A 19,598-nucleotide genomic window follows, 5' to 3' on the forward strand; every position below is an offset into this window, starting at 1 on the left:
AACTTGGTTTAATTACAGCTATTTTGTAAAAGGAAGGATTAGATGACATGTGAGGCACAAGAATTAAGAGAGAATAATCAACTGAAGAAAAATCAAAGTTTGATTATAAGAAAAGAACATAGAATTTCAAGAAAGGATTTAAGAATCAGAGCTTACAAGACAATAATGGAATTCTGAATAAATGATTGGTTTGAATATTAACAATTGCTAGCAAACTATATTTAAACTGACTCTTTCATTGGTTTTAAGATAAATTTCTTTTAAAAAAAGTCCAGCATGCCTTGTCTCTTGAAGCTTGGAGGAAAGAAGAGAGATGTATTCCCAGAACTGAACATAAACAACCACTTGAAGTTTTCATGTGAACTTCCAAGAGAGAAATACTGAGAAGACACTGATGTAGTAAGCATAGCATAGTGTTGCTGTAGAACCTTCCTGCCTTTCTAGGGCATGAAAAGACCTTTTTGGAGAGAAATTTCTTTTCGGCAATGAGTACAACAGCAACTGTCAATGAGTGTGAATAGGTTTTAACCACTTTGAAAGTGGGAAGGAATTCGTATACTCCTGTACACCCAACAGGTACCTTTGATTTCCATATATGCTACTGTGGATGGACAACTGCAACTGTTTTCAGGCAACTGGTCACTTCCTTTTAAGTTCAGATGGCAGAAAAGCACCAACCCTTGTCCCTTCACATTTATTATTTTCATCAGGGCAGGATGAAGAAGTGCCAGGTACTTTCCAAAGAGGCAGTCCCTATGTAGAACAGACATTCTTTGCTTAATACTGTCATAATTTCCAGCTTCTATGGCAAAGCACAGAACTTTCATTGTCAGGAGCTAGAGAGAGCACATGCACGCACACACACATTAGGCACTTTGTTTTATTTTGCAAAAAAAAAAAAAAAAAGTCTTTATATATAAACGATTTCCTTCTCTCTCAAAACATTCTACAACTATACAGCTGTTTGCTCCATCATTTGCATAGGAAATACCACAATACAAAAATAAGGTAGGGGGGAGGCAAAAGAAGCAAAACAGCAACCAATTTCTGCATGTGTTTCGACGTATAAACATTTGAAGCCTTACAAAATTATTTACATCGTTTTTCAACTATTTACATTGAGAGCAACATTTCTAACTATAACAAACAAAACTATAATTTATCAAGTATACATAAAATTGTCTTAAAAAAAAAAAAAAGAGTCTATCATATACCACAAATAAATAAAGACAAACAACAGTTTTAACAAAGCTAGGTTTTCCTGCAAGACCCTTTTTTTGGTATTCTGATTGTCTATTCTAGCCTTTGGTTGACAGCTTAGTAGTACGGCTTGTGAAGTTCAGACACTTATTAGGTTTGTTTGGTTTTCTCCTGTTGTCTGGCCAAATCCTACCAGGTCTAACCTCATCTTTGGCCCTCCATCTACAATTTCAAGGCTGAGCACGGTGTATCAAAGTCATTGTTAGCATAAAAGGGCACCATTTCATTGACTTCAGTGGAGTTTCAGCTACTTCTGTCAGCAGTAAATTTTTCCCTGCGTGTGTCAATCTGAACAGTGGATTAACTAAACTGCACTGTAATTAAAAAAAAAAAAAATCTGTATCCTTTACCTTCTAGTAAATTACATCCAATATCCACATGAAACTAGATCATACTGGTGCTGAACCAGCTTAACATGTCTATGTATGAAAACTGCATCCTAAATCCTTCCTTTTAAAGTGATACTAAGTTTAGCTTATAGTAAGAGGTTTAACATTCTGTGTTCATTTCAGCTATCCCCACTATTTCAGATCCCAACATTGACTTTGCAGTTCATTCTGCATGTTTTGCCCTTCTACGCAATTTGAAAACAAACTCCTGCTTTGAATATTCAGTGCATACCATTGAGTTAACAGGTACAAAACATCTGACTAAACTGGTACTATTTTGAGAGGTATTTAAGTAACTTTTTTTATAAATGTGCCAAGTTATCAAATGTAAAACAACTGTTTTCAGATGTTTCTTAGAAAACTTCTGTATTAAACCTAAAAAGCTGATTTGCATATTTACAAAATCTTTGTCATAGCAAACATGCAACACACAGAACAAAACACTTTGTTCTATGGCTGTTTATGAATTTTTCTATGTATTTTATATCCACAGAATGGCTTAACATTAAAAAAAAAACAAACCCACGTGTACTTAAGTATGTCCAGTAAAAACCTGACAGATTACAGTTCATGGCTTTTCCACTGTGTGCATTCATCTGCATCCTCTTGTTAATTTGTTTAATAAACATTGTCACAATAATGACAGTGCTTTGGTCAAAACACTGCTAGAGGAAAAAAAAAAAGTATAAAGCTGCAATGTGTCGAGATACAATACTTGTAAAGAGATGAAACCTGCTGACTAAAGCCATATACATCATGAAAGCAAACAAACGACCGAACACTCTGGTAATTGTGATACAGTGTCTTCCCTTTTTCTGCATAAATATACAAAATATACATTTCCAGTTCCTTTCAAGATCTCTTTTAAATGGATACACTCAAAAATTCAACTAATCTCAGTTGCATGTCGAGAGTCAATAGGAAATTGCATAGATACAGAACAGCCCGAGGGAGCAGTCCAGCTCTCAGTTCTGATGCCTCTTCATGTGGAGCGCCAGGTGGTCGGAGCGGGAGAAGCTCCGGTTGCAGACGGCGCACTGGAAGGGCTTGGCCCCCGTGTGCTTCCTGTAGTGGCGCGTCAGCTCGTCGGAGCGCGCGAACCGCCAGTCGCAGCCTTCCCACGTGCACTTGTAGGGCTTCTCACCTGGAACACAGCACGGCAAACACGACTGTCAGCTGCCACTCTCAGCAGGAAACCAGCGCGACGCACGCCCAGCGGCACTGCTCTTCCATTACAAACAAGGAGCTGACATACCCTGATTATTCACAGCTCTGTTCAGCACGCTCCTAACAGCCCCCGTGTTTCCCTCAGCAGATTTTGCACTTGTAAATGGGATCTAATACCTCATTAATAAGTACTAAACTTCCAAATGTGCAGAGGGGAGAGAGCTACGGTACAGGAATGCAGAGTTAAAAAGCCTGCATGAGACCAAAACATGCTCCTTTACCCTCACCACAGTATGAGAGGGAGAAGGGGAAAAAAAAGCAGTTTCATGTGACAATCTAGCCTGGTTTGCAACTTACACTTGCACCTTTCAAAAACGTGCTTTTTTAAGAGGTCTGAAATGGGAAAGACTTCTTAAGGATTCTTTGCAGTGTGCAGATTTGTTCAAGAGCTTCTGATATGTGAAGAAAGGGACACACTGTGCTACAAACACAACGGGGATAATATTTTCTAAATTGTCACAACCAATAAAAACTTGTGGTATCCTGCCTGGGGCTAGCTATAAATAGGAGAAAGCACCTCCAAGTTCAAAGCACCCATTTTCAGAATGAAATGTCTTTAATCAGGTGCTTAAATAGCTCTATTTTAAGGTGGCAAGTGATTGCTCTCTTCAGCAGTCTATACTGATGTAGGAGGAACATGGCATCTGAAAACTTGATGTGTTACAGCAACTTCAAAATATCCACATAGTCTTGAATACACCGGCCCAGGCACCTGAAATCTCCACATCCATCCATTTTAGAACTAGAAGAACACTATTTTAAGCATGCCTACAATTTACAGGTGTTTGTTCAAATGGGAGAAATATAGAGTCACAAAGCCATGACAACTCCTGTGTGAAACCAGAATTTTAAAGAGGTAAGAACACACCTGCCTAGGAGCTTGTGTGGGCATGATGTCACCTACAAACAAGGTTCAAATAAATAAAGAGGTTAATGTTTGATGTTGTTTGACAAAAACACCTTACAGTTGGGAGAGTGAATTGCTGTCTATATATTTTGTATTCGTTTGACCCATTTGGCAAGAAGAGAAAAAAAAATGAGGGTATCAAAGCACTTGGCAGTAGCTTCATCTGAAGCAGAAACTGACCAAAGCTGAGCTTTTCAAACTGTTCTTTATAGTCCACCTTACAGATCTTCTATACCTACACTGATCTCAAACCTTTACACTGACAGTCTCAATCTACTGCAGAGTGAAGTACTTCCTACTTTTCCCTGTTTTATACCACATGTGCAAGTGGAAGAAATAGAGGGGCCAGCATGCTGCAGTCAGAGTGTTTATTCTGCATTAGTTATGCAGGTAACACCATCTCAGAAGCTACAACACATTACTTCAGAGGCACTTATTTATCGTGCAGATGAAATTATGAAACAGCTTTTGTCTGCGAGTTTCTACTGCTTTGTTGGATCTAGAAACTTTTCATGTACTACTGAGAGCAGAACCAGCCCTTTGCTCATAATGGGGATTTGACTTTGTACTGCTAGGTGTAGTCACAACCAGAACCAGACCTTTTCAGGAAAAACTAACCACCCACCCAACCAATAATTTCTTTGCATCAACAGCAAGGGATTTATTGAAATCACGGTGGAAACATAACATTCCTTAGGAAAAATAAGAGCCCAGCATCACCTCTCACAGAATTTGTGATTATTTGGTGGAACAGAAATCATCACAGATTTCTGTCACAGGTGAATTAACTCTTGAGTAAATTCTGATGCTGACTGAAGATGGGAATGGTCTATAATATAGGGTTCTTCCTTGCTCCATGCAACACATACTGTAGTCTAAAATACAGATTTCATTCAAACTCAGTGCATAAAACTTTTCTAACACCAGTGAAGCCAGGTGAGAACACATTTGGTCTTCAGAGTAGAATGACAGGAAAAGTCTCTATTCAGTGAGGGATCTTTTGCACCATATAGTGATCCTTAATGTGTTTTAAGTGGGTCAACAATGGAGGCTGTTAAAAGCCTGTGTTGATGATGCAAAGGCACAGCACCAGGGATATAATCTCTGAACACTTTGTGCTAAAGCACACGTGCACACACAGAGGTTACACAGAAGTATTACTCTGGTATTTGAAGTGTTGTAATTTAGAGGCAGTGTATTTACTTCTTCTCCTCTCTTCTTCATCCTTTTCTCCCTGTTTGCTTTGAATTCTTCTTTAAAAGCCTTCACTCAAAACTGCCACATTACACTTGACACTGAACTCACGGTGCTGTGAGCCTGACACCCTCACTGCCCAGGGAGAGCATATACAGTCATGCCTCTATCTACAAATGCTGCTTCTTGCATTTTGCAGAATTACACAATAAATGACAGAGAAGGCAAACAGGGCAGGAAAACAGCACTAGCAAAGAAAAGCCTAGGAATGTCCAGACTGAACCGGAACAGAGACCCGGAGATTAAGATCTGTTTCCAAGTCTGCCACTGAGAGGTATGAAGTACACACAACTTTCAGTGTTGAGTTATGCTGCACTGTAAAAGCAGCCTCAAAGTTGTCCTGTGTAGGTGACACCTAGCCTGTCAGAGTCCAAACAACAACAAAAAGCTGTCCCTAGCACGCGAGCAGTGCCAGCAGGTGCTGGGAAGGCTGCTGGCACAGAAGTGCCAGCGTGCCGGCAGCCGGGGCAGCGGCGATCCCTGGATGCCACTGCGTCCCAGGCAATGCTGAGTCCCACAGCCAGAACCCCATCAAACTCCAGGCAGCCAGCTTTGCAGGGACACTCACCACACTGTCACAGTCACACCACTGCTGCCACAGCCACGAATGCTCCTGGGCAGCAGCGCTGGTCCGGGGAAAAGCTCAGGCAGTGCCATGTGGAACAGCACCGCTCCTCCTCGCCGGCAGACCTCTGCAGACCTGAGCTAGACCAAGCACTGCTCAGGGGATGAGCAGAGGCTACGAGCTGGTGCCTTACTCAGATTGTTACTTTTATGTACTGGAAATTAAAGCCGGAACGCTGCTTTTAACCCCTGCTTTGGCCAACAGTGAGAACGGAAAATATATTTTTAGTGCCAGTGTAGAGGCCCAGATTATTTTGAATAAATCCTAGGGGTAAAATACTGAATATCTATGTTTGTAATGCTAGTTTCCGTTGGAAAGTTCTATTTAAGAACTGAATCAATTTCAAATGTTTTCCTTTTGGGCAAGGAGGAAGGGGGGGGGTAAAAAAAAGTAGGTGGAGATTAATTTTCACTCCTTTAGAGCAAGGAGAAGAACAACTAGCTGGTAGTATTTTCTCTCTCTCAAACTATACACATGCTTTTTGTCATTTAGCAGAAATAAGAATCTGGTTTAAGTTCCTGCAAGCAAGCGAAAAAGAGTCTCAAATATTTTCTGAAGTGATCCTACTACTTTGCTGAGCTGACTTTAAAGCTCTGAGAAATCTGGGTTGAAGAATTACTTTTTTAAAAAGCAGGTACACACAACAAGGGACACTGAACTCTTTATCCACTGTTTTCGTTGGCTACATAGTAATGTAAGATTTGTTTACTTTAATGATTGTGCGAAATACAGTAGCTGTAAAGTTTCAGAAGTATTTGGGTTTCCCCCAGCAATTTAGGGCTTCTATGGGGTGTTAAACCAAGAATGCCACTGGCCATCAAACACGAGGGCAGAACGGCTCAGTTACTGGAACATGATCACGGTATCAAACAGATATTTCACTGTAAAAGCAAGAAAACAGCTAACTCCTCCACTTCAGGGGAGCTTCCACGGGATTTGTTAGAATGTCAACACTGTTCAACTAAAACACCATGGAGGAAGCTGGTACCGATTTCCAGCCAAATAGCACACTCCAACCCTTTCTTCCCAAGCCAGAAATATTATACACAGCACTTCTGGGAAACAGAACTGCTTTCCTTTAAATTATACTTCAACTGGATAGGGATTTCATAAGTTTAATTGGATTTCTGCACAACCTCCTTCCGCAAAATGTATTTTTAAGTTCCTGAGCTCTTAGTATGTATCCATTCTCCAGTTTTAAAAAAATATATTTGTGGAGCATGAGAATGAGACTTATATTTGAGCACAGAAATTTTAAGCCCTAATGTTTAGATTGGAAGGTCTTTTAAAGAAAGCACGCAGCAAGAGATAAGGGAGTTTAACCTGAAAGGAGACTATTTTGCTTCCAAAGTGCCTATTTGTTATTAAAAAGTTATTCATAATGCTGTGAGATTACAAGGATGTCAAAAAGACATTTAGATGTTCATACATATAACATGCTACACTAACCAGCCACTTCAACAGATAAAATCTCCCCCAGCAGATGCCATGGTTCGGGTTTCTTATCAATACCACAAGAGAGTGGTCTGGATCAGTGAAGTACACACACTGTGTTGTCTCTTCTCCCTTTATCTTCTGATTCAGTTGTGTCAAAATGCACCAACTGCTGTCCTAACATTTAATTCTAGTGTCTGGCAGTGACCCTTATGGCCATGCTCATTTGGGTAAGGCACAGTGCCACCAGCGAGGGGGAGACGGTCATTCTGGAGACACCCTCTATCTCCAACACGCAGCCTCTGTTCAAGAACGTGTTTCTGTTTAAAATCCTTTGGAAAAAAACAAGTCACTGACAGACTCCATTATTGATGAATCTCTCCATTAACAAGAAAATAAGCTTCCTTATTTCACCGAAGAGTTTTATGACCTTATTTCTGCAATCTGCTGCTAGGACGGCTTTCTTTAAAAATAAAGTTGTAAACAGCAAGGGCTAGATTTTTAAACCTAAAGTTAGGTAACTCTGTTGGTATGCAGAAATCCAAATACAGATATTACAACAGCCAATGCCTGCAACTTTGCTTGTTTCCTATCAGAAATTTCTGTCAGAGCAGTGAGTTTTGAGCTTCCTTACGGAATAACAAATAGTAACACTTTTCAAATTCCAAAATTACAACACCTGATTACAGCTCATAGGGATATAAAAGTATAAAGACAGCCTCCCTCCAGTCTTGCCACCATTTTAATATTACTTGTAATTATTATGGAACTATCTCTAGCAGAAAGTGGTTGGGCTTAAAAAATATTCAGGTAGGTGAAATAAAATTGTGGCAGGCACAGCAGAAGTTTTTATACCAAAACCGCACCAGTATGTACCTAACCTTTATCATGTTCAGCTTATTAAAAAGATTTATGCTGTCTCAAAGCTTTCTGGTGCATTTGTTTTCAAATTTTTCACATGTTAACATCCATCAGTTGTCTTAATTTCCTGACATGCTATAGCCTCACATTAAAAAAAAAATAAGAAAGAACAAATGAAGTGTTTTTTCTGTTTTAGTTTGCTCGAAGTAGTGTTTCTCTAGATCACAGCACCATAATTTTAAACTCTAACTGGGTGACTAGACCTGAGAGTAATTACTGGGGTGTAGATCTACAAGCATTCAGAAACTTTTTGCTCCAAACATTTGCCTAAAATCAAATCTTCTTTCTCTTATTGACTAAGTGCTAAGTGCTGTAGTCACCATTAAAAGCAGCTTCTTGGTTTGGTTTTGGTGTGTTTTTTTGTTTGTTTGTTTTTTTTTTGTTTGTTTGTTTTTTGAGAACAGAAGGATTTTCAGAATAAATAATCCCTCAGGCACTTAAAAGATCTTTAGGGCACTAAAATTCTCAGTTGTCCAAGATGAAGATGGATGAGGGAGCTGACAGCAAGACAGGTACATCCACCTTATTCTGTGAGTGACAAAACAAATTTAGTCCTTGAAACATCCATCCACAAATGGCACAAATGAGCAACATATGCTGCACACTTTTAAATGCAATAAAGTCTCTGCCAACTATCATGGTGGCTGATAAATACTATTTCATAATGAAACAGCATTTTAAGGAATTTTGTAACAGAGAGCTTTGAGCTCAACACGATGTCCGATAACTGATAAATGAAGCATGAACAGGAATAAAAGATAACTCACTGGTGATCAAAGAGGACAGTGAAAAGAATTCACTGTCTGACTACAGAGGTGCAGAAGGCATTACCTTCTCAGCACTCCCACCAGTGCTAGAAGCACACTTATTTTGCTAAGTGTTGTCTTACGCAGTTCAAGGATTAGTGGGGAATCTTGACTGCCCTGTGCAACCGTTTATTTTCTTTCTGGTATAACATTCTGTCTTAACAGAGGTGGTCTCTCTTCAAGGAGATATGCAAACACAGAGGGAAGGAATTTTTTTTAAGTAGGTTTATAAGAAAACCATGCCATTTGGGGTGCAAGGCTGTGTCTACACATCCTGTGCTGAAGAACACATTTCCTCACCTATGCCCGTGGTACAAGAACTGCTTTATAGCTCTCTCACCAATAACACTGGCTTTTGTACAGTCAGATAAGAGGTGCTCTTAAAATGGAATTTATTAAACACATACTGCAGACTTCCAGATTTCCATCTACTGTATGCACACACGCACCAAAAGAAAAAAAAAATTAAAGCAATACATTAAAGGTATTTTAACTCAAAGCAAAGCTCTATACACTTGCCAAAATCAAAGGTTTTAATATGTCCTTAATCAAAGTTGTTAGAGATCCCTGAATATAAATAATGCAGCCTGACAGGACAGGAATGCTGCTACCAAGATACTCAGACTAAACTAGGACATTACTTAAATGTTTCTAATCTTTCACCAATGGGAGGTGCAGGTCATCTAACAAACAACAAGCAGCACACTGCCCTGGCTGGAACCAGGAGTCAATCGTCCCAGTCAAGCCTCAGAAATTAATTACAATAAGGAATGTCTGATCAAATAATGGAAAGTTTTAATCACTGGCAATTGCTGTGAATCTTGGGACTATATTAGCCTATGTAGGGCGGTCTCAAAATGGACTATATTTAAAGCCAGTCTCTTAGGTCAACAGTTTCTTTATCAAGAATCAAATATCCTGGAACTGAAGTTTAATCCTCTCAGGGAGCAATTGACAGAAACAACAGTTTTTTTAAGCTTTCATGCTTAGAGGGACTTTCTAGGCTTTTAATCAAAAAGAAAATATTAGGTTTTTCTTTTCAGTATCTAAAAAATCTAACATGAATACCTTCACCTGACACCTCAGAATTTAATTCCTGCTTCATAAAAGTTGTATGCTGGATGCCAGTGAGAATGATCAGTAGTATTTAAATAAAATTTAGGTTTATGCTGCTAAGATTTCAACCTGTTTTGAGCAACACATTCAAACACTTCCCATTCAGCTTATGACTGCAGATAAAGAACAATAAAGAACCAGATCAAATATTCCCAAGGTCTGTGATCATTCATGAAGTGTTTGAAAAAAATGCATTATTTTCCCTTAAACTGTGGTTTGTACAGGAGAATAATGTACTTCCATTTCTCACACAGGCAACTAATGGATTTAGCAGAATTCATAAATAAAAGATACTAACATATCCTTCAGCAGTGTCTAGCAACACTGCACTTTAATGCACTTTGCCAACAGTTTTATTTAACTCTCTTCCACTTTTCTTTATGGTCTCTATCAATGATGGCATTTACTGACAGCTCCTTAAAGGGCAATCTATGCAACTGACCCATTTAACAGGTCAGAGATGCTGGATCTGTGCAGAAGTATTACTTTATTGCTGTTTTCACAATTTCAGAATGAGGTGTGCTGTGGCTGCAACCATGAGCAAGGCAGAGTATTTTCAAGACTCCATTCCTGATCTGCACACCATGAGCAAAATCCCTCACCAAAGTCTCAGTATGATTTGAGTTCATACATGTTTCCCCAATGTGCATTTCTTCCAGCAGGAGCCCAACTATTATTTGTCCTCCCTTCTGAACGAGGGGCATCCTGAATTCCTGGGCAGATGGCAACACCTTTAACAAGTGTCCCTATACAGGTGTGGTGAACTGAGAGCACCAAGTCCCAGGGACTGCTGAAGTCTACTGCTTACAACTGGTTCTAACTCTGATGTACCATCAGTCTAATTCTGGATCTATTGAGGCAGAGATCTAAAATAAAATAAAACGTTTAACACCTTGAAGTACCGCACAGTCATCAGCTGTTCCATGCCTATATAAACATTTGGAATAACCAGAGACAGTGGAAATATTTTGAGTGCATCTCATTAGAGAAATGCCATTTCTCTTGAGTTATCTCGGCTTCCACTTCCCATCACCAAATACAAGCTAGATCTATAGATAGAGATGAAATAGTTCTGCAGTTAATGCTAGAAACTATTAATGGCAAGCCCACCATGTGACCAGAGAACATGCCTGTACAAAGACTCTGTATACAGAAAACCAGTATGCAGCTGGAAAATGTCCTCAATGTGCGTGCCTTGATGTGTTCAAAACAATCACAGATTTTCCTCTTAAAAACACACACAATTCTGAAGTGTGCAGCTGCTCACAGAAATAATTAACCCTCCCCCCCGACCCTGTAGCCAGCTGTTCTGCAGCATTACAGGTAGCACACAAGTAATGGTATTCCAGGTGCCTGCACAGCCAACAGTCCACAATCCAAATGTGTGGCACATAAAGAAATTTAGAAGGATATGTTATAGGACTGCTGTTCCAATGATTACTTGATATATATGTATATAGTCGGATGCCAGAAGAAGAACTGAATGAAGTTTATCTGCACGTAACTGCCTTTCCCTGAGATTTGGCACATGTTTCAGTTTGGACATACAGCTGTGATGGCTTTGCTGCTGAACAGCCCATGATAAATGCACAACCCCCTCCCTCACACATGAGATACTGCAATTGCACAATGCTGGGTACAAAACAAAACTTGTTCCATGACGAACAGGTAACATTATTTTAAAAGAAACTCCCTGCTTCAAAAGGTCAAAAATCCAACCTGTTTTGAAAGCTGTTCCAATAGGTACTTTAAAACACTGAGTTTTAAAACACATTTTGCCTGCTTCAAAAGTAACTAACATCAAATTCAGGTATCATACTGAAGTGGCTTAAGGTATTAACATGTACCACACATCTGCTCCAGGACTGCGTGGAAACAGATGAAAAGTGTTCTGTATCTTCTCAACACTCAAACTTTTGTTCATATTCTGTTTTGGAGTTGCCAGTTTACCAACTAAAATTTATCTGACCGTGAACAAATGCTAAAGCATTACCTAGGGAAAGAAAAACATGTGCCTGCTGCAACAACTGGTAAAAACACATAACCCTATCTTAACTCTTAACAGAAATACTGGATTCCTGATCAACAGCAAGAGTCCAGAGTAACTGCATTAATCAGCATAACTATATCATTTCATACCACCTGACTTGGTGTAGGGTAAACAGATTGGGAACACCTAAGAAAAATACATGGGATTTTGCTCTTGCCTGTTTCCTATAGTTTTGTTTAGATGCAATTTATAAAATCTGTGTGTTCACATCTGAACTGAAAAAACAACAGACTACAGCCTACATTCCATCTATCAAAAATAACATTTCCCTTAGGTTTGCTCTTAAAGAGTGTCTACTAAACCCAGGGAAAGCCTTTCAGAAGGGAAAGGCTGCTAAATAAATACTGTGAAAAGGCTGAGATTTTCCAATACAAAAGGAAAACCATGAGCTCTGTCTTGACTTTTAATGGCAGACAAACTTTGCTGCAGGCTCTTTTATTTTAAGATGACAGATTGCTGAGAAGGGCGGGGACTGGTTGGGATGAGAGAGAGACTGCAGCCAATTTTAAAAGGTATTGTTAAGAAACTAAGAATAAGGAGAGAACAACTTCAGTGGTCCATGATTACTAAAGAACGGGTTTAGCCAGATAAACAGGTCTGCTATCCCTGAAGGGATTTGAAAGAATATCACACACAGCTTTATTAAAACGGCTTACGTGACATTTGCTTTAGACTTTGAAGGTAAAAACTTCACAGAGTCCTATAAAAATGTTTTAAAACTAAGAATTCAAAACTGATTAGTGCTGTATGAATACAAGTTCTGGGGACAGAACAGAGGCACATCCCCTAATTTAGCCCTCAGCATTGATCCCTTTGGAGATCACTAGCAAGATTCCCTTGTACTCTTGGGGAAGGCTGAGCAATTTCACAGGTTTCCCTGAATTTACTTTAGCATTCCTTAATAGATCAAATATTAAGTCAGAGATCTGGCTCTTAATACACACTTCAATCGTATGTTAAGGCAGAGATCAGAATCGCTGCTGGAAATCTTCAAGTATGAAGTGAATATTCAGGAGAGTTAAACTAATCCAAACTCTGAAATACTGCAGGTAACAGGATACACACATTCTTGCATGTAATGCACGCTTTAGACAGTTTATCCCTTCATTCACCTCCCCAGAAGACCCTTTGTATTACAGACCTGCTTAAGTTCACTAGATTTTTATCTAAAACAACATTCTTGTTTCCATGAATACATCAGCTCCCCTGACCTTTGCACATTTATCCACATTTCTAGGTAAAAAAGTGAAGGCAACAATAAACATTAGTGACCCTAAGCAATACATACTAGCAATGAGGTATGCATTTCTATGCATACAAGAACTAACTTTGTAAACCCTGAAGTCATTACTACTCAAGGAACACAAAAAAAATATAAATTTATTTAAAAAAGGAAAAGCATTCATTTCAAATGCTGACTATGTAGTGCTAATGTTTAGACTAAAGCTTTGCTCTTCCTAGTTATTTTACAATAGCAATCAAGATATTTAAAACTGGTCTTTAGTTTCTGGCTAAAATGAGCAAGTGGAAATCATACACTTCAATTTACAGATGATTTATTAAACAGGGATTCTACTCTCTGACACTACTCAGATTTACAGCCACATGAAAATATTCCTTTCTTACTGAACTTACTGCTTCCAAGTGATTATATATTAAGAATATTTTTAGCAGCTTTGGTGTTTAGTCTGTCACTAATGCAAAACAATCATCTTTTAAACTTGCTTTTAATTTTTCACTGTATTACACAAGATTTCCTTAGTAACACTTAGCCTGAACACGCTCAACTTCTTTACAATAATCTAACAATCCATTTATAATAGCTGATGAACAGAAGGCCTTGTTTCCATAGAAATAGTGAAACATTTTGTTAGACCACAGCTCAGGACAAGTTTTGATTCAAGCTTGGGTGAAAACTCACTCCTTGAACAGCACAGCCGTAGCCCTGGCAGTCTGCTCCAATAACAAAATTGCTTGAACTATGATTCATGTTTTGCTCTAATTCTAAGCCCGTGCATAAAACAACCAGGGTTCACACTGACTTCTAAAAACAGGAATCACAATCCTTTCATTTCATTTTTTTACAAAATCAGTCATGTGCTGTTCACTGATTTAGTGCAAGTAGTTCTGTACCAAGATCCCAGCAAGAACTGTCCTAAACAGTTCCAGGTGTGCTGGTGGTGATCTGTTTTTGTCCTTTTCTCCCTCTGTCCTTCTTCCCCCACCTCAGCAGGTGAGCCCTTGGGAAGAGCACCAGGGGCAGTTCCACCTGCAAGCACTGTCCCCAGCACTCAGCTCCTGCGCCCATGCACAACCAGCACCGTGCCCAGCTCCGCTCCTCGCGGGGCCAGGAACAGGGACTGCCTCTGTAGCTGCAAGCAGAGCTTCATCAGGGCACAAAAAGCAGCTGTGACACACTGATGCTTATAATTTTCTTAATTTTAATTACTTTCCTTGAGAATAAAAAACTTAAAGTCAAAATTATGTATTTTTTTTTAAATAAACATGGAGAACACTTGTCTTTCAAAACAATAATAAAACCCACTTAATGCCAAGGACAAAGTAAAAGGACGTATCTTGAGAATTTTCACAACATTTATGAAAAATTCCAAGACTGAATTATCCTAAAAGGTCATAAAGAAAGCCCAAGCCAAAAAATTCTATCTACTCAGATAAATCTTCAAACTAGAACATCTCTACTATGTTTAATTCACTATCTGGGGAGGAAAAAATTTTTTTTTTAACATTTTAATGGCATTTTAGACCGAAAAGGAAAGTTTCCATCTACTTTATTGTCAGCTATTTTGAGTTCCACTGAGGTTTAACAAAACTGCATTAATAAAACTCAGTGACCAATCCTCAAATATTTCGTAGCTGAATTGCCAGTCTGTCCACACCACTCTAGAGAAAACAGGGAGAATCTGGCAGACCAAGTGTGCTTGCTTTGTCAGAAAACAGGACAGAAATGAAGGAGAGAGGGACAGAGTGAGCACATACGTACCTGTGTGAGTTCTCAGGTGCGCTTTTAAGTGAGAAGACTTTGTATAAACTTTTGTGCAGCCTAAACAAAAAAAAGCAGAGAGACTTCAGTAGGGAGTACTGAAATACTCTATGTTTAAATTTCATCATTCAGTGCTGGGTACTATCTGGACACATTTCAGTTTACTGCTTTCTGGAATCATTTTTGCCATTTAGAAGTAAAATTTTATATAGAAAACTCCTAGAGATATGCTGCTTTACACAGAAGAGAGAAAAATATGTACTGCCTTGTAATGCAGTATACAGACCAATAGCTGCTACAATCTATGTACAGTAACACCTGCTACTTAAGTCAGCAACTTAGCAGGGTTTTTCTCTTTTTTAAAAATTTCCAAGAGGACCTGATCAAGACAGACTCCATGTCATCACCACAATGATGGGCTCAACACAACTCTTCCACTGGGCATTAATGGCATGGCACACCGAATGGGCGACACGGCACCAAGAGCTGGTAGAGGGGGAGCAGCAATTTCTCTCTGTGCTACAACTGGTGTGCACGCCTTGTACCTGGGGTCATGTACTACAGCCAGATCCCTCTTCCCCTTCAGTGCAGAAGGCAATCCATCTGCAGACAATTTCCAGAGATGCTTTTAATGGATTTATAAGGGCAGCTGAATCTCCTGTTTGTAACAGGGAAGAATGGTCTTCGCTACCGCGAGCTGAAATTATTCTTGCAGTGCCAGAAAATTCAAATGGAGCTGTACTCACTGGACAAACTGAGCCCCTGCTCCATCATGAATACTGGACAGTCACTGATTTACACCAGCAAAGGCCAACATTTTTAGTTTTTATTTTCTACAGAGTCCATATTTTGCAATATGAGAAAATGAGCTCAAGAGAATGACAAATGACATGAAGAGTACCTATTGTTTAAAGAATGTGAGAGTGTCCCACTCAAAATAAAACAGCGATGAAGACAAATTCTACTTGGACAAAAAACTATTTGGTTCTCCCTAGGTGTAGACCACAGCTAAAGAAAACCACTTATACCTCATTCCTGATTATTCACACCTTTTTTTACTGCAAGAGCTGGGATTTTCTGGCACAGATTGCTTACCTGGGTAGTCACAGTAGTGGATACGCCTCTTCTCCAAGTCTGGGTTACTTCTCCTGTTGTATCTGACAGGTTGGATGTTCTGGGGGGTTATGGGCAGAGTCGCTGGCAAATTTGGGTTGTGGATGGCCAGCTTGGAAGCTATAGTTGCGGCATATGATGGAGGAGGGGTTAAATTCTGCAGCATCTCTGCTTGTCTGTCGGGACTTCCAGGCTCTGAGCTTGGGGGCGAGGGAGGGAAGTAAGTGGCCTGCTGCTGCAGAAACTGGTTTGGCATGGTGTAGGTGCAGGGGGGGATGCCCTGGAACTGTTTCATGGCAGTCTGTGGAACAGCCGAGGAGAGCGTGTTGAGGCCCGCCATGGCTGAGGGCATGGAGACACTGCTAAGGGAGTCCATCACGGCTGCCTGCGGAGCGGCGCTGGGCATCTCCAAATCCGGCGAGCTCAGGAGCTGGTACAACTGGCCCTGCTGGGGTGTGATGGAAAGATGGACATCGGGAGTGGGAAGCTCCTGCTTGATGAAAATGTTGTTCACATCAGGGGTTTGGTGGGAGCTGAAGATGCTGGTAAATTCTGGGAGGGCCTGAGTGGGAGCAGGGGCAGGGGCAGCAGTTTCGTTCTGGTGGCTGAACATGCTGCCCGGCTCTGTCTTGATGTGGGTGGTTACACAGGGTCGCTGAGATTTGTACAGGCCAGTTCTCAGGTGGCTGATGTCGGGCAGGAAGACGTTCATGTTGATGCTGTAAGGCAACCCTTCGCTGTCAGTGAAAAACTGGTCTACAACCGAGGCACTGTCTCTTCTGTATTTCTTATGTTCAGGGATGACGGGAACGGGCGGGAGCTGAGGTGCCAGGTATTTCTCCATTTCACATCTCGTCTACAAAGACAAAACAGACCATAATCCATGTGATTTTTTTTACCAGCTAAGAAAGATGATGGCATCCAAATCATGTGAGGCTTTACAAATAAAAGGCAATACTGTTCATCTAGCTGCAGGACACCTACAGAGGAAGTTGTGAATGCTCACACTAATGAAAACCGGCTTGATTTTACAGTCAGCACACTGATCAACATCATCAAGGACAAGGAGATAAAGTCACAGTACAAAGGGTTCACACATTAAGACAGATCTGATGTTTCAGCATACACAAACTTTTCATCTTTTATGCCTAAAAGACAGTTTGAGGTGCAGAAGTGACAGGCGCTCTGCCTAATCTGCAGATCTCCTGCTCTGGAATTCACTGCTCGAGCAGGGTGACTGCCTATCTCTTTCACCCGCTTCTCTTTGAAATGCTAACAGTAAAAGCCACATCCTCAGCTGACTATTTGAATACTAATACTTCAAATAGTGTTTATATATATATATATATATTCCATACTTCCATGATTTTTCATCTCTAGAAAATTGGGATTTAATTAGAATTACAACGCCAAAATGTAGAGTTATTAGTGATATCGAATAAAAAGGAGACGGGTTGACTACATCAGAATATTCTTTGTGTAAAGTGTCTCCAGGACTACACTTATACCAATAATAACCTATGCAGTGTGTAATTGTCTAACAGCGTGATAAACATGTCCCTATCCATGCCTCGGTTCTCGGAGAGCTCTTTAATTACTGGAAAATCATCCTCTTAGCACAGTAGTGCGAGGGAATCCGTGGGTGGCTGGAGCCCTATACATTACTGGTGTACAGTCATCGGTAAAACATTTATCATGCACTCTCCAGTGGGCAAATGCGACATTCCCCCCTGCCCTGTCAAGAGAGTGCTCATACCAGACCCGTTTAGCACCCCGCAAGCGAAAGCAGCTGACAAACAGCAACTCTGCCCGAAAGTGGATTTTAGGACCTTTCTTCAAAGACCCCCGGTAAACACCACAAACAAACACAGCCGCCTTCCCGTCCCTTTGATCTGGATCTGCCCCGACATGCCAGGCTACTTTTTCCAGCTCTTGTTTACGAGTAGAAGGCAGCTCGCTTTGAAGACGGGGAGTTATTTACTCGTTGGGGAAGACACCACGGAGCGGCAGCGCTGCCGACGGAGCGCTGCCCAGCGCCGGGCTCCCTCCCCGGGGAGCCGCCCTGCAGCGGGCACCGGCCGCGGGCTGCAGCCCGGCTGCGCTTGGCACCTTCCCGCTTTTAGCTTCCAGCTGTTTGCCCGCGGATCCGCTCCCAAACAGGCTCTCGGGACAGGCACGAAGTCCTGGGAAGTCCCCCCTTAGCAGTGACTCGTGTGCTCCCCCCCCGCCCCCCGAACATGACTCCTTGCGTGGGCGAGGAGGACAGGCGGCCGCTCTAATTCTGCCGCCGGGCAAGTGCGAAGGCAGCAGCTGTAGCTTTCAACACACCCGCGGGGGCAGCCCCGCTCCCCCCGCCGCCCCGGGACGGCCCGGCCGCAGCCTCCGAGCCGCGCCCCGCCTCGGCCGGGCCGGCGGAACGCGGGAGCGCTGCCCGCTCCGCGGAGCTCCGCACGGGCGGGATGGGCGGCGTGCCCGCTCCCCGCATACACACGAGCACGTACATACACACGAGCACATACATACACACACACGAGCACACACATACATACACACACTGTGCCGCTGCCGCCACGGCCCCGCACTCGCTGCCCGCCGCTCTCGCCCCGCAGCCCGGCCCCACCCAGTCCCGCCCGCCCGGGCCGGGGCGAGGCGCGGTGGCCGGGGGCTGTGCGGGCACCGAGTGCCCCCCGCGGGCCGCGAGCGGTGCCCGCTGCCTACCTGCACCATCTCCTCCGCCGGCAGGTTCGCGCCGCCGCCCCCGCCGCCGCCGCCCGGGTGCTGCTGCTGCTGCTGCGGCGGCGGCGGCTGCTGCTTCAGGTCCTCTCCGGGGAAGATCACTGCCTCCCGGGCGCCCAGCACAGGCTTCAGCTGCGCGAACACCGGCTCGTCGGGCTGCGGCACGGGCCCCAGGCGGGCGGTCATGGTCAGCACCCTGGTGGCCATGGGGCTGGCGGCGGGCGCGGCGCGGACGGGCTGCCCGCCCCGGCGCAGGGCGAGTGACCCGCGGGCGGCTCCGGGCGGGCGGGCGGTGGCTGCTCGTGTGCTCACTCCCCGGGAGCACCAGCCCAGAGCGCATCCACTCCCGTATCGTCAGTGCCTCCGCCTGTACCTGGCCGCGGGTATCTACCCGGTGACACACGCCCGCCTCTATTTCACCCTACTCCACCCCCGGCCCCCCCTACACCCCACCCAGCCCGGAGAGGGGCCGGCCCTGCCGCCCGCCCTGCCTACGGGGAGCGCGGGCAGCTCCTCCCCGCCGCCGCTCCGGCCCGGCCCGGCCCGCTCCGCTCCGGAGCGCGGTGCTGGTGGCGGGGCGCTCCCGGTGCCGGTCCCGGTGCCGGTCCCGGTGCCGGTGCCGCCCGGCAGCAGCCGCGGAGCGGTGCCCGACGCACAGTCTCCGGAAAGGAGCGGCGGGCGCGGCGCTCGCTCCGGAGTGGAAGCGGGTTTTCAGCAAGTGCGGCGCTCTGCCCAGGCTATTCTCGTGCTTTTACTATT

At 42.9% G+C, this 19,598-nt stretch overlaps 1 protein-coding gene across 1 annotated transcript; it reads right to left on the minus strand.

Annotated features, from left to right (window-relative positions):
• Positions 1 to 862: 862 nt before the first annotated feature.
• KLF5 (KLF transcription factor 5) lies at positions 863 to 19,252 on the minus strand. The gene is made up of 4 exons (XM_079312865.1): positions 18,822 to 19,252; positions 16,086 to 16,959; positions 14,991 to 15,050; positions 863 to 2,793 (listed from the first exon to the last, which is right to left on the minus strand). The coding sequence occupies exons 1-4, from the start codon at positions 19,044 to 19,046 to the stop codon at positions 2,615 to 2,617; spliced, it is 1,338 nt and encodes a 445-aa protein (XP_079168991.1). The 5' UTR covers positions 19,047 to 19,252; the 3' UTR covers positions 863 to 2,614.
• Positions 19,253 to 19,598: the final 346 nt, after the last annotated feature.

Source organism: Erithacus rubecula (genome assembly GCF_903797595.1).
Source record: "Erithacus rubecula genome assembly, chromosome: 1".
Classification (NCBI taxonomy): Eukaryota; Metazoa; Chordata; class Aves; order Passeriformes; family Muscicapidae; genus Erithacus; species Erithacus rubecula.